A 13,297-nucleotide genomic window follows, 5' to 3' on the forward strand; every position below is an offset into this window, starting at 1 on the left:
ATATGCACGATTTAGTAATCGGATGCTCACAGCTCATAATGACCTTGCCGCTACCACCACACACATTCCTGCTCAGCAGAAAAACCACCTTACACTTTATCTGTTTGCAACTCTTGGTGGTTTTGTTTGTATAACTATTGTTTTTCCACCATATTTAAAATTTTTTCACTGTGGTGACTGTTTTTTTGGCTGTGTCGGGGAGGTCTTTCCTGCATGTAATGCACTGTTCCTTCAGGTGATCCTTCAGTCAAGAAACTCACATTGTTCAGTTTTGGAAAACTTTTAAATTAAAGGTTTGGAAAACCTTTAAGTTATTTCTTTAATAATTTCTTCCCCATTTCTTCTCTTTTTAATAATTCTTACTAATTGAGTGTTGGACCTCCTTGATTTCTTTCCCTGCGTCACCCACCCGCCACATTTATCTCTTTATCTTTTCTATACTTTCTGGAAACACACCTTAACTTCATCTTTTAACCTTTAGTGTTTTTTATTCCATCATATTTTCAATTTCAATAAGTTCATCTTCTTCTCTGTTTCCTTTTTCTCCGTGTTCTCCTTTTATTTTATGAGTGCAAGGTCAACTCAAAACTCAGGATACCAGTTAGAGGTTTTTGTTTTGTTGTTCCCTTCTGTTTCCTGATTATCCTTGTTTGCTCTTGAGTCTTTTTTTAATTCGTTTACACTGATCTTTCTCTTTCATATGGTTACTAACTTCTTCAAATTCTGGTGATCCTTGTATTCCATTGACATTTAAGAATTAGGCAATAATAAGCTGTTTAGAAGCTCTGTGCACATAGTGGTTTGCTATTGCTGGCTTCCCTTTAGGGTGAGGAAGCAGGTTCTTGGCCCTGACTGGAGCAATTCAGGGGCTTAGAGAATTGCCCTGGAGCTGCCAGGGAGCTCCCCAGAAAGCCATTCTTTTCCCCTAGAAATGTTTTGCCTAGAGAGAAGCATCTGGCTTTTGTGCAACATGCTGTGGGTGGGACAAGGGAAGGATTGGAGGTAGACACCAACTGTTCTATCAATAGACTTTTTGCTAACTTTTTTGTTTTCAGGTTGATATCTGTGTCATCCTGATTTTCCTTTTCCCCAGCTATGCATAAGTCTTTTGGGGTATTCTAGGGCAGATTAACTTTCTTCTGGGCTGTCACCCCTCCCTTTGCACTCTGAGCTATTACTCCTCTATACTTCCTCCCCAGTTATTTTGCTTTCTGCCTTCCCAAAACTGGCTTCAGTTTCCGGATTGCTGATGCCTCTCTTTCCATTCTCTTCATTGATGTGCTTTTATATCTTTATTAATTCTTTCACTGTCATTTTAATGGGAACTCCGAAATTAACATGGGCAATTGTCCATCTTGCTTTAGATGCCTAAAAAGATTCTTTATTGATACCTAATAAGCTTCAGTTAAATTACAAACTGCATTTTGTTGTTTACAGTTATTGTTAAAGAGAAACAAAGCTGGACACTAAAATATAAGGACAGAATTTCACCAGTAGTATACTTTTGCAATTGGGAGAGAGTCAAACATGAATGGTACTTAGCTTCTATTTATACAGAGGTGACTTGGCATTTTGAAGGGAGAATGAGGAATAAGGAGGGAGGTCAGTGGGGCTCAGTAGAGTCAGGGAAGTGAAAAATTACAAACAGGAAGGATAGGGGCCATGCGAAACTCATCTGGGTTTGCTAACTGGTACCTAGGGAAATTAGGCTCCTACTCTCCCAGAGAGTGGGAGACAGGGGTCCTATCATCAGGTTCTGGCTGGAAAGAACAGCAAATTCTATTGGCAGCCTTGAGTTTTCTCAGGCAGGTACTTAAAGGGGGCTAGGATTATCGTAGGCATGCAGCCTTGAGCTGTCAGAAACTAGGTTAATGTTAAGTCTTTATAAGCTAAACTCAAGGCCTTAGTTGAGAAGAGGGCTCAGAAGAGCCTAGCTAGAGTTTGATCAGGGAAAAAATCTTTGTCATTATACCAGTGTATAGAGAATGGCCCATTATCTGGAAGTAAGTAAGTATTTTATTAAAATAAATTTCTCTTTGTGGAAATTCAGTTAATTTATTGCCTGTTAGGTTATATTTAGACATTCTTTTAAATGTGTTCAGTGACATACTGGTGAGGACCTGTTGCTTTCATTGGTTGATCCTGTCTTCTTACTCCTGCCAAAGTAAAACTCTTAATGAGAATCCATAAATATAGTCATATATTGGATGTTCTCGATATGTCTTTAATAATTGTTCAAAAATCTAATGGTTTATGCTGTTAAACCATTAAGTTTGAACACCGTTTAAACTTTTTTAAGTTTACCGTTAAAGCCTTTTTATAAAGTGTTTATCATCATTTGCATCTAATTTTTTTAATTGCTTATTTGTTAGGGAGGAGTATATAGACTTATGGATCTTACACTTGAGAATATAGCCTATGGCGATATTGTGAGTTTTATTGGTCTTCATGTGGTTCACAGCTGAACATTTTTGCTGTGTCCGATTGATTGTGCCCGCTCCTGATCTGTATGTTCATAGTGCTTTCATGGACTACATCTCCTCTCCCAGATAGAAATAAATGTTTTTTTCCTATTATGAATAGAAATAAAGTGTGTGTATTTAGTAACAATAATACATTATTTTCTATTTGTTGAAGCTTTTACCTACTCTAATGACCTTTTTGTTTAATTAAATGCAGTTATCTTAAGAGGAATTAATGCTTCAAAAAAATTTTTATTCTGAGAAAATTGATAGCTTTCACTTATATTGTCTCCTCAGGTCAACTTCTTAATAGTAATTTTTATAGGTTGTCACGAAAAACTATTGAATTCCTTCGGTTTAGCTTTAAAATAGTTGTGATATGTCTTTTCAGTGATTACAGAAAGCACAAAAGGGAGTTTAGTGTTACTGTACTTTGTTGGAGTATTATAAGATATAATTGGAATTATAGGATGTATAAATTATTATTATTTTTTATCTGTGAAATGAGAGAATATTTTCTTGATATCAGATTTTAAAAACTGATATTTGTGGGACACCTGGGTGGCTCAGTCAGTTAAGCATCTGCTTTCGGCTCAGGTCGTGATCCCAGAGTCCTGGGATTGAGCCCTGCCTTGGGCTCCCTGCTTAGTGGGGAGCCTGATTCTCCCTCTCCTGCTCCCCCTGCTTGTGTCTGCACATGCTATCTCTCTTTCTCTCTCTGTCAAAGAAATAAAATCTTTTCAAAAATTAAAAAAATAAAAACTGATCTTTGTTTAGGTATTGGGGCAATTTGATTCTTTCTTGGTATTCAGGCAATTGGTGTATGTGTATATATACTAGTGTATATATATATATATTTTTTTTTTTAATACTTATTTTATTTTTAAGTAGGCTCCATGCCTAGCATGGGGCCCAGACTCATGCCCCTGAGATCAAGAGTCGCATGCTCCACTAAGCCAACCAGGCACCTCAATTTGTATTTTATATTTTTAAAAATTAAATGCCAAGATTATCTTAATAGTTTAAAATTTTTTAAAAAAGATTTTATTTATTTATTTGATAGACAGATATCACATGTAAGTGGAGGGGCAGGTAGAGAGAGAGAGGGGAAAGCAGGCTCCCTGCTAAGCAGGGAGCCCGAAGCGGGGCTCTATCCCAGAACCCTGAGATCATGACTTGAGCTAAAGGCAGAGGTTTAACCCACTGAGCCACCCAGGTGCCCCAATAGTTTAAAATTTTAGCTTAGCTTAAAATGTTAAATTTTTATGTATTTTATAGAGTTTAAAATTTTAAAACTACTTGATCATTATAATCCCTCCACATTTGCTGAGTGCACCATTTTCTTTACCCATTACTGAACATTTGAAACCACTTAATCACACTGCATTCCAATACCTGAGTTGCATGAAGATTTTTTCATTTTTTTATTCTTCAGGCACTTAAAGATAATTTATTAAAATAAATGAGTGAAATAATTTTAACTTAAACATAAATTCTAAGCACAATAAGCTTGCTAATTTTTCTTGCCTTGTTATTTGCAGGTTTTGAATTAAAATATAAAAGTACACTGAGTGGGCACTGTGCTCCTGTTCTGGCTTGTGCTTTTTCTCATAATGGGCAGATGCTAGTCTCGGGGTAAGCTATTTAGTTTAATTTCCTTAAGCCATTTTGATATGAAGTGGAACAGATATACAGAAAAGTGCATAAAACGTAAAAGAACAACTTTGATAGATGGATGCAAACCTGTGTAACCACTACTCAGGTCAAGAAATGGAATGTCAGTGTCTTCCCTTTCCAGGTGCCCCTTTTGGGTGACAACATCTTAAGTCATATGCAATATCACTTTTTTCTTTTAAACTGATTTATAACAGATCATATAATGTGTATTATTTTGTGCCTGGCTTCCCTTAATCAACATGATGTTTGGCACATCCATTCATATTAATGCATACAACTCTGGTTTGTTGGTTTTCATTGCTATGTAATATTCCAGTGAATGTATATACTATAACTTATCCATTTTAATGTTGACAAAAGTGGATTATTTTCAATTTAGGAGCATTACAAGAATGTGTGAAGCTGTCTGTGTCTTCTAATGTACATGTTTGTGCATTTTTCTAGGAAAAACACATAGGAATAGAATTTATGAGCCATAGAATAATTGTGTTTTCAGCTTTGGCAGATAACATCAAATTGTTTGCCAAGTAGCTGAGCTCCTCTATAGCTGTGTTATTTCACAGCCTAGCCTATACTCAATATTTGGTATTTTTGGTTTTTTTAATTTCTAGCCATTCTTTTTTTTTTTTTAAAGATTTTATTTATTTATTTATTTGACAGAGAGAGATCACAAGCAGGCAGAGAGGCAGGCAGAGACAGAGTAGGAAGCAGGCTCCCCGCTGAGCAGAAAGCCCGATGCAGGGCTCGATCCCAGGACCCTGGGATCATGACCCGAGCCGAAGGCAGCAGCTTAACCCACTGAGCCACCCAGGCACCCCAATTTTTAGCTATTCTTATAAATGTGAAGTGTTATCTTACTGCATTTTAAATATGCATTTCCCTGAGCAGTGAGGTTAGAATCTTTTCAGAAGTTTATTGGCCACATGTGTTTCTTCTTTTATGAAGTGCCTGTTCATGTCTCTTGCTCATTTTTCTTCTGTATTTTTCTTATTGATCTATTGTTGAAATTGTATTTATTGTCTCTATAGTTCAGTGTATGAGCCACTTATGTGTTGCAGGTATCTTTTCCCTTCTGTGTATTTGTCTTTTCAGAGCTTCAATTTTAGTGTAGTCAGTTTATGTTCTGAGTCCTGAGGATATTTTCCCATATTAACTTCTAAAATCGTCATTGTTTTTACTCTATCAGATTTGATTTGTGTGTATCATGCACAGTACAGTAGGAGTCCAGTTTTATTTCTTTCCATGTGGATATTCAGTGTCCCAGTAATACCCATTGAAAAGATCATTTTTTCTCATATTCTGCTACCTTGTCAGAAATCGCTGACGATATGTGTGTGGATCTGTTTCTCAGCCCATTTCATTCTCTTATTCTATTTATCCTTGCTCTAAAACCATTCTTTCTTTCCAAGGCTTTATATTTTAATTACTCCTGGATTTTTGACATTCCATATAGAGTTAGCTTGTCAGATTGCCTCCAGCTATCCCCTTTACACACACAGACCTGTTGGATTTTTGGTTGGGGTTCTGTGGAGTCTGATAAATTTGGGGATAATGGACCTCTTTATGATTTTGAGTCTTTTAATCCATGAATATGGCATTTTCTCCATTTTTGTTTTGATGTCTCTCAATAATTGTCTTCTATGTAGGTCCTCATCTTTTACTGGATTTATTTCTAGGCACTTAATTTTTTTGTTGCTATTACAAAAGACATGTCTGATATAGGGGTGTGTATATGGAAAGACAAAGTTGAGATCTTATAAGGGTCTTAATTTTTATATTTTTTATGTACAAAATCATACCACATGTTGATGGCTTTTGTTTCTTTCATTCTAATTATTATACCTTTGACATCATGTATGCCTTATTGAACTAACAGTACCAGGATAATGGATATAATGATAACAGCCAACCTCTGATTCCTCTTTGCAAAGGAAAGCTTTCATTATTAAGTGTGATCACTGTAGGTTTGGGGAGATAAATTTTATTAGCTCTTCTGTCCCTTCTAATTTGTAAGAGGTTTTGTTTTGTTTTTATCATGAAGATTCTCTTCATGTTATAATTCTCTTGAAATAATCATGATTTTTCTTTTATTCTATTAGGGTGGTAAATTATATTGATTTCTCAAATGTTAAACCAGCTTTGCTTTGTTGGAATAAACACAGCTTAAAAAGGATTTGACTGTTTTGTGCATTGCTATAGAGAAGCCTGATTCTAACTGTTGTTTTTCTCTGGATGTAACTTGTATTTTTTTCACTGGCTACTCCACAGAACTTTCTCTTTGTGGTTGTCTTTTTGTTTTTGTTTTTTGTTTTTTTTTTTTTTGTACTTACTTTGTATTGAGATTTGGATATCTTTTTACCGAGTTTCCTTTGAAATTCACTGAGCTTGTTAAATATATAGAATGAAAATTAAAACTTCAGATCTCTTCAAATATTGCCTCTATCCTTCCTCTCCTCTAAATCTGGGACTCCCAACTAAATGCAAAATATACTTTCTTACTAGAAACTTTATATCTTCTCTCTTCTCTTCTGTATTTTCATTCTTCTATTTCTTTGGCTTTATTCTGAGTGGTTTCCCCTTTGCTGATGCTCTCCTTAGCATTATCTGATATATTAAACTGGTCCATTGATGAATCCTTAATTTTGGTTTATTTTGTTTTTTGGTCCTGGAATTTGTATTTGGCTATTTTTTCAGGTCCACTGTGTAACTTTATGATTTCTAGTTCTCTGTTAAAAATCTTAACATTGGCTTTATTTTTCAAAACTTTGTTCTGTAAAGCAATTGGTTTGGTACACAGTAGCATGGTTCAATTACTTTGTATTCTCTTTGTATACTTTGGTATATTTTCTCCTTGCTGCCATTGGATTTTCTCACTAATGCCTGTTTGATATCACAGGCCACATATTCATGTCTCTTCATAAACAGCTTTTGTTCCAGCCAAGATATTCAGACTCCTAACAATCATTTAAAATATTCTGGACTAAGCTTGATTGTTCTTTTCCTATATGTTCCAATTCTTGCCAAAAAATAAGCCAAAAAATTAGTTATGTTGCCATTATTTTAGATATGAGTCTTTTATCTCAAAAGATGAAAATGGTTCATCATAAAAAACCAAGTATATTAAAAAAAAAAAGCAAGTATAGTAACTCTCTTTTGATAGAATTGAAGTCAGTGAAAGTTTAAAGAAAGTTGGATTTTCTTCTGTTGTTTTGGAGGATATATTGTGCATTTCACTCTTAAGAGTTTAAGTGACAAAATGATAATATGAAATTCAGCAAGTATTTATGACTGTCTTATGTGTCCAAGTCTCTGCCAGTTGCATTACAGCATATAAAAGGAAGTAAAAGACAGTGTGCCCTTGGAGATGTTTTAATTCTGTATCCTGATGTTCACTGGAAGATCTGACATGCCTTTGCCTTCTAAATCTTAAAAGAAGTGTTAGGTGAAACTCAGTAGAGTTTTTATGTTATGAAAACTATTTGTTATTTTAAAATGCTATTTTATAGCATTATAATTCCTTATTAGCTTGTTTGTCAATTGTAATTAACATTTTATGTTAACTAAAATGGACCTTTTTCAGTCATTGTGGATAAATATTATTTTGCATTATTACATACCTTTTGGTATATGGTATCGCTGTAGGTCACATATATTTTTTCTGAATAGTCTTAATTCATTTGAATAGATACATAGGCAAGTGAATGGGTTGGAAATGTAAGATGGTGAAATATAAACATTTAGTGTTTTAGGAAAATTGGGAGATATCCCACTTAAATCCCACTTTATTTATTTATTTTTTTTTAAAGATTTTTATTTATTTATTTGACAGAGAGAAATTTATTTATTTGATGGAGAGGCAGGCAGAGAGAGAGAGAGGGAAGCAGGCTCTCCGCCGAGCGGAGAGCCCGATGCGGGACTCGATCCCAGGACCCTGAGATCATGACCCGAGCCGAAGGCAGCGGCTTAACCCACTGAGCCACCCAGGCGCCCTTAAATCCCACTTTAAATCCCACTTCATGAGTAGGTAAAGAACAGGTTCATTGGTCAGTGATAGATTCCATTTGTGACTAAAGGTATTGGTGAGGTGGAATGGATACATATGCTAAAGAGGGAGACAGTGGGAAAAAGTGAGTAGAATAAAAGATACTTGAATACAAGGGGCTACATAGGAAAAATGAATTGACAACAGAATGGGATTATACATCAGGTGTGCTGAGGAAGTTGTATGGGGCACAGATATAGGGTAACCATGTAAAAGGCATCATGGAATTTATGCGGATATGGGAGGATTGGGAAACTAAAGGGGGATTCCAAGAGGCAGGAAATTCTTGAGTGGATTAAAATATATGATAAATATTGGGGCACCTGGGTGGCTCAGTGGGTTAAAGCCTCTGCCTTCAGCTCAGGTCATAATCCCAGGGTCCTGGGATCGAGTCCCGCATCGGGCTCTCTGCTCAGTGGGGAGCCTGCTTCCTCCTATCTCTCTCTGCCTGTCTCTCTGCCTACTTGCGATCTGTCAAATAAATAAATAAAATCTTAAAAAAAAAGTATGATAAATATAAAGAGGAGTAAGGAGAATTGAGACAGGAAAAATAGATGGTAGAGATGATAGAGAACTAGGATGTTATTACTTTGTATAGATTTAGGAAAATGAAACTTTCAAAGCAATTCTAATATGCATTGCATAGCTACGGGAGATGCATGCTAAAGGTGAAGTACAGAAATGGAACCATGATTTAGGTCAGTGGTTCTTCTATGTTTTGGTCTTAGGATTCTTTGAAGTTCTAGTTGGAAGTTATTGAAGACCTCAAGGAGCTTTTGCCTATGAGTTATATATATTGGTATTTACTGAAAATAAAGTTGAGATAATTCTAAAATATTTTTAATTCATTGAAAAAAAAATTCAATGCATGGCAACATTTTTCCTTAGGGAAAATAAAAAAATAGAAGAGCGGATTGTTTTATTTTTTAAAATCTCTTCAGTATCTGGGCTAGCAAAACATAGATGGGTTCTCATATCTGCTTCACATGTTCCATTAGCTCTCAGAGCTATGATGGCATCACATACATCATGGAGCAAAATATGCAGGAAATTCTTCCTTCCATCTTTCTCTGCATCTCTCCTCTAATAACCTCCTCTAGCCTCTTAGCAGAATTTGTCTTTTGTTCCACCCTACTTCTCTTGATCAACCAGATAAAATGAATGTTAATATATATCAGCTTCTATTCAGGCAGAAAGATGAGTCTTCATAATTCAAATAGGTCTGCTTCTTTCCATAAATTCTCAGTTTTAGTAGCTAGGATTTCTTGGAAAGCAGTTTTAAAATGCCCATTGTTAGAGTTTTAAGAGTTTGATAAATAACATCCTCTTTTCTTCTTCTTGAGCCAAAAACCAGTAAGAGAGAAATAGAAGACAGACTGGGTAACATCACGGTAGTTCTGCAGCTGAGCTGCTTACCTGCTCTCAGGCACCTTGGACCATTGCAGACTCCTCTGCAGGGGCAGATCAGATAAAGCAACATACAGAAGGGCCTGGGCCACATGACCTAGCATCTTCCCCCAAACTTTGTAGTAATTTGTCATTCTTTTTTCTGCTAACCAGGTGAGGGAGAAGAGAGGCCAGAAACCTTAGTCCCAAAAGTGGGAAGTGTCCCTTCTCATCCCAATAAGAAGTCTGTTTATATTTTATCTATTTTATAACCGTGAAGGATAGAGTTTTATTGTCATGAACTTGGAGTGGCTTTACAAGCAACCTTCTCTTGCTCACTAATGACTAGCATGAGAAACTTAAGATCACTTTTCCAAATCTCAAATCATCTTTTCCCCCCATCTCTTTATAACATTGTTCATAATCCTATAGAAAAGATCAGTTCATTTAGTAGCCTAAAGGTACATGATGCTGTTTATTATGGAGGGTTATTAGATATCTCATTGCTTGAAATTAGGTGTCTTATGAAAGCTTTAGTGAAATTTGAATAGCTGTGCCACCTGCTTTATATGTTCTTAGGCTAAAAATGTCAGGGTATGTTCCCATTATGAATCACTTTTAATTTTAATACATTCATGGGGGATGATGATCTAGAAAGTGTAAAGTCCAAAAACTTGTGTTTTAGGATCACATAGAACTGAGTTTTCATCCCAGCCCTTCTACTTCCTAGCCATGTGACCTTGAGCAAATTCTAATTCCACATCTTATCTCAGCTTCACTTCTCTGATTTATAAAATGGGGAAAATAATAATACATTCCTAATAAGATTGTTCTGAAGCTTAAATAAGAAAATGCAGGCAAAGCATTTATTATTGGGAGGCATAATAATTGTTCAGTACATAATTATTAAATGTTATATATATATTTTTTAAGATTTTATATATTTGACAGACAGTGATCACAAGTATGCAGAGAGGCAGGCAGTGAGAGAGGAGGAAACAGGCTTCCCGCTAAGCAGAGAGCCCAATGCGGGGCTCGATGCCAGGACCCTGGGATCATGACCTGAGCCGAAGGCAGAGGCTTTAACCCACTGAGCCACCCAGGCGCCCCATATTTATTATTTTTTATGTAATCTAAAAAATTGGACATTTTCTGATTTCTGCTTTTTCTGAGTTTTAGCCATTGACCGATCCTAAGGGGGATTATAAAACAGCTGTTTGAAATTTACCATGGTCATTCAGAAAGAGTTGTTGAGGACTTGTGTTGTAGCATCCTCTATATAAAGCCCTTGGGGGTAATAGTTCTTTCAGGTCTTAGTCTGAGGAATTGATGTCTCTTTTCCAAACTTTGGGGTTTGTGTTTCTATCTTATATGGTGTTAAAAGATCATGTTTTCTTTTTTGAATTGCTGTTGAAGAAGCTCAAAACCAAAATTGCAGCCCTCCTGTAGCAGGGTGGACTGGATTTTATGATGTGTGTTCTGGACAATGCATTTTTTTAAAGATTTTATTTTTTTGAGAGAGAGTGAGTGAGTGTGAGTGGCGGGGGAGGGGAATAAGAGAGAGAAAGGTACGGGCAGACTCTCATTGAGGGTGGAGCCCGATCCCATGAATCCTGAGACCATGACCTGAGCTATCATCAAGAGTCTGACATGTAACCGACTGAGCCTCTCCAGGCACCCGTTGGACACTAAATTTTAACCTTCATTTCTCTTGTCCACTTCGTCTTGGTATTGTCTTCCTCTCTAGTCTCTCAGATAATTTTTACCTTGTTTTCGCTACATCTTTGTAAGAGGCTGCAAATACTTTCTGAATGAGAAGAAACATAGGTAGATATATTTAAAATGAAAACACTGAAGTGCAAAATAAATCTTTAAACCTTAGGAATACACTTGCCCTAAAGAAATGTTGGTAATTTCATTTGATTAGCCTCTTCTCTCTCTCTCTCTCTTTTTTTTTTTTTTAAAGATTTTATTTATTTTCTTGACAGAGAGACTCAGTGAGAGAGGGAGCACAAGCAGGGGAGAGGGAGAGAAGCTGGGTCCCCAATGAGCAGTGAGCCCAATGTGGAGCTCAGGACTCTGGGATCTGAGCTGAGAGCAGACCCTTAACAACTGAGCCACCCAGGCAACCCTGATTAGCTTTTTGGCTATTGTATAAAGCTAGTTTAGACCAAAATGCTTTAGGTGGCTGCCCAATGTTAGTTACTGTAGTATCATGGATCACCCATGAGTCTATGGTTATACGCTCTTCCGTATCAGCCACATAACATATGTGTTGTTGCTCTCTCCCAGTATCAATGTAGATATAATTGACATACTTACAGTCTTGAATGAGCAGTGTTGAGGTTTTAGAGTGCCACAGAACTGAAGAAATGGAGTATCAAAAGGCGTGTATACTAATGCCTCCTTTATAAGGAAATGTGGGGTTAGAGCAACAGGGCAGACTGTGATGGAATGTGGATACTGAAAAGTTGGGGTAAGATTTACATGAAGTAGGCAGGAAATGTATAACGAAACAGTTGGACTTCTTGTGTGGTGTTGGTTCAGGTTCAATTTAGGAAATATTTTGAAGTTTTATATTGTTTGAGTGGTTTCATAGTATTTTATTTTGTGTCTGTTTACAGTGGCTCTGTTATTCTTCTAGTCTTTCAAACTCCAACCTCAAATATTAAAAACTATTTTTTTTCTCAAAGCCTAATTTCCTTCCCCCAAGTCTAATCCGTTATCAAATCCTATTATATCTTTTCTTTGAATCCCATGACCAAATTAGAGACTATAGGTGGTGAGTTGACAAACTTTTTTATCTCCCAGAGTTCACAGATCTTCGTTTATGATTTCCATTCTTCTTGCCTGGATTCATTAGACTTTTAGGAATTCTTCATCTTTGGCCTTTTGTTTCTCGGATTCATTTTTATACCTCCATAGCAAGTGGCCCTGTTCTATTGCCATCAGAGTTGGCTCTCTATTGCCTACCAGACTGTCCAAATTTCTTGGGTGCTTTGTGTTCTTTTCTTTTCTTTTCTTTTTTTTTTTTTTTTGTTTTGTTTTGTTCTAGTCTGTTTTTGGCCTTATTGCTTGCTGTTCCCATAGTGGACCTTGCTTATTGCCCTAATTTCTGTCTTTGCAGTATACGGTGCTCGTAAAGATTACTAATGGTGATCCATCTCTTCAAGTGTTACAGTATTAGGATGAGTTAGGGTTTTGGTTTTTATATCATTAAAAAAAATCATGTAGAGTTCATATCAAATTTAGAATTATAATGTTCAAAAAAAGGAGTCACAAGATGTGTGTGTGTGTGTGTGTGTGTGTGTGTGTGTGTGTAGAGAGAGAGATTAGTAATTAAGCCATGGCCATATCATTGATAAAGAATAGTGCTGTCTGAAACCAAACCCAAGAAACAAGTACTGTTGACCCTTGAACAACATAGGTTTGAACTGCGTGGGCTTACTTATATGCAGATTTTTTGATACAGTACAGTATTTTTTCTTAAGATTTTAAGATTTTCTCTAGCTTTATTGTAAGTAGACAATATTGAATATATATAACATACAAAATATGTGTTAATTGATTGCTCGTTATTGGTAAGGCTTCCAGTCAACAGGAGGCTTAGTAGTAGTCAGGTTTTCGGAGAGTCAGAAGTTATACAAGGATTTTCAACCACATAGGGAAGGGGCTCAATGCCCTGAATCCTTGCATTGTTCAAGGATCAACTATAATAGCTTTCCCTTGT

At 36.2% G+C, this 13,297-nt stretch overlaps 1 protein-coding gene across 11 annotated transcripts in view; it reads left to right on the forward strand.

Annotated features, from left to right (window-relative positions):
• WDSUB1 (WD repeat, sterile alpha motif and U-box domain containing 1) overlaps positions 1-13,297 on the forward strand; it is a 46,639-nt gene that overhangs the window by 7,405 nt on the left and 25,937 nt on the right. For 8 of the 11 annotated variants that reach the window (XM_082691392.1, XM_082691393.1, XM_082691388.1 and 5 more), the window contains one exon: positions 4,004-4,097. The exons of the other annotated variants lie outside the window; for them this stretch is intronic. In XM_082691392.1, the coding sequence (XP_082547518.1) occupies positions 4,004-4,097 (94 nt within the window). The remainder of the gene's footprint in view (positions 1-4,003; positions 4,098-13,297) is intronic. 11 annotated transcript variants of the gene reach the window in all.

This window comes from Mustela nivalis (genome assembly GCF_964662115.1).
Source record: "Mustela nivalis genome assembly, chromosome: 11".
NCBI classification, from domain to species: Eukaryota; Metazoa; Chordata; class Mammalia; order Carnivora; family Mustelidae; genus Mustela; species Mustela nivalis.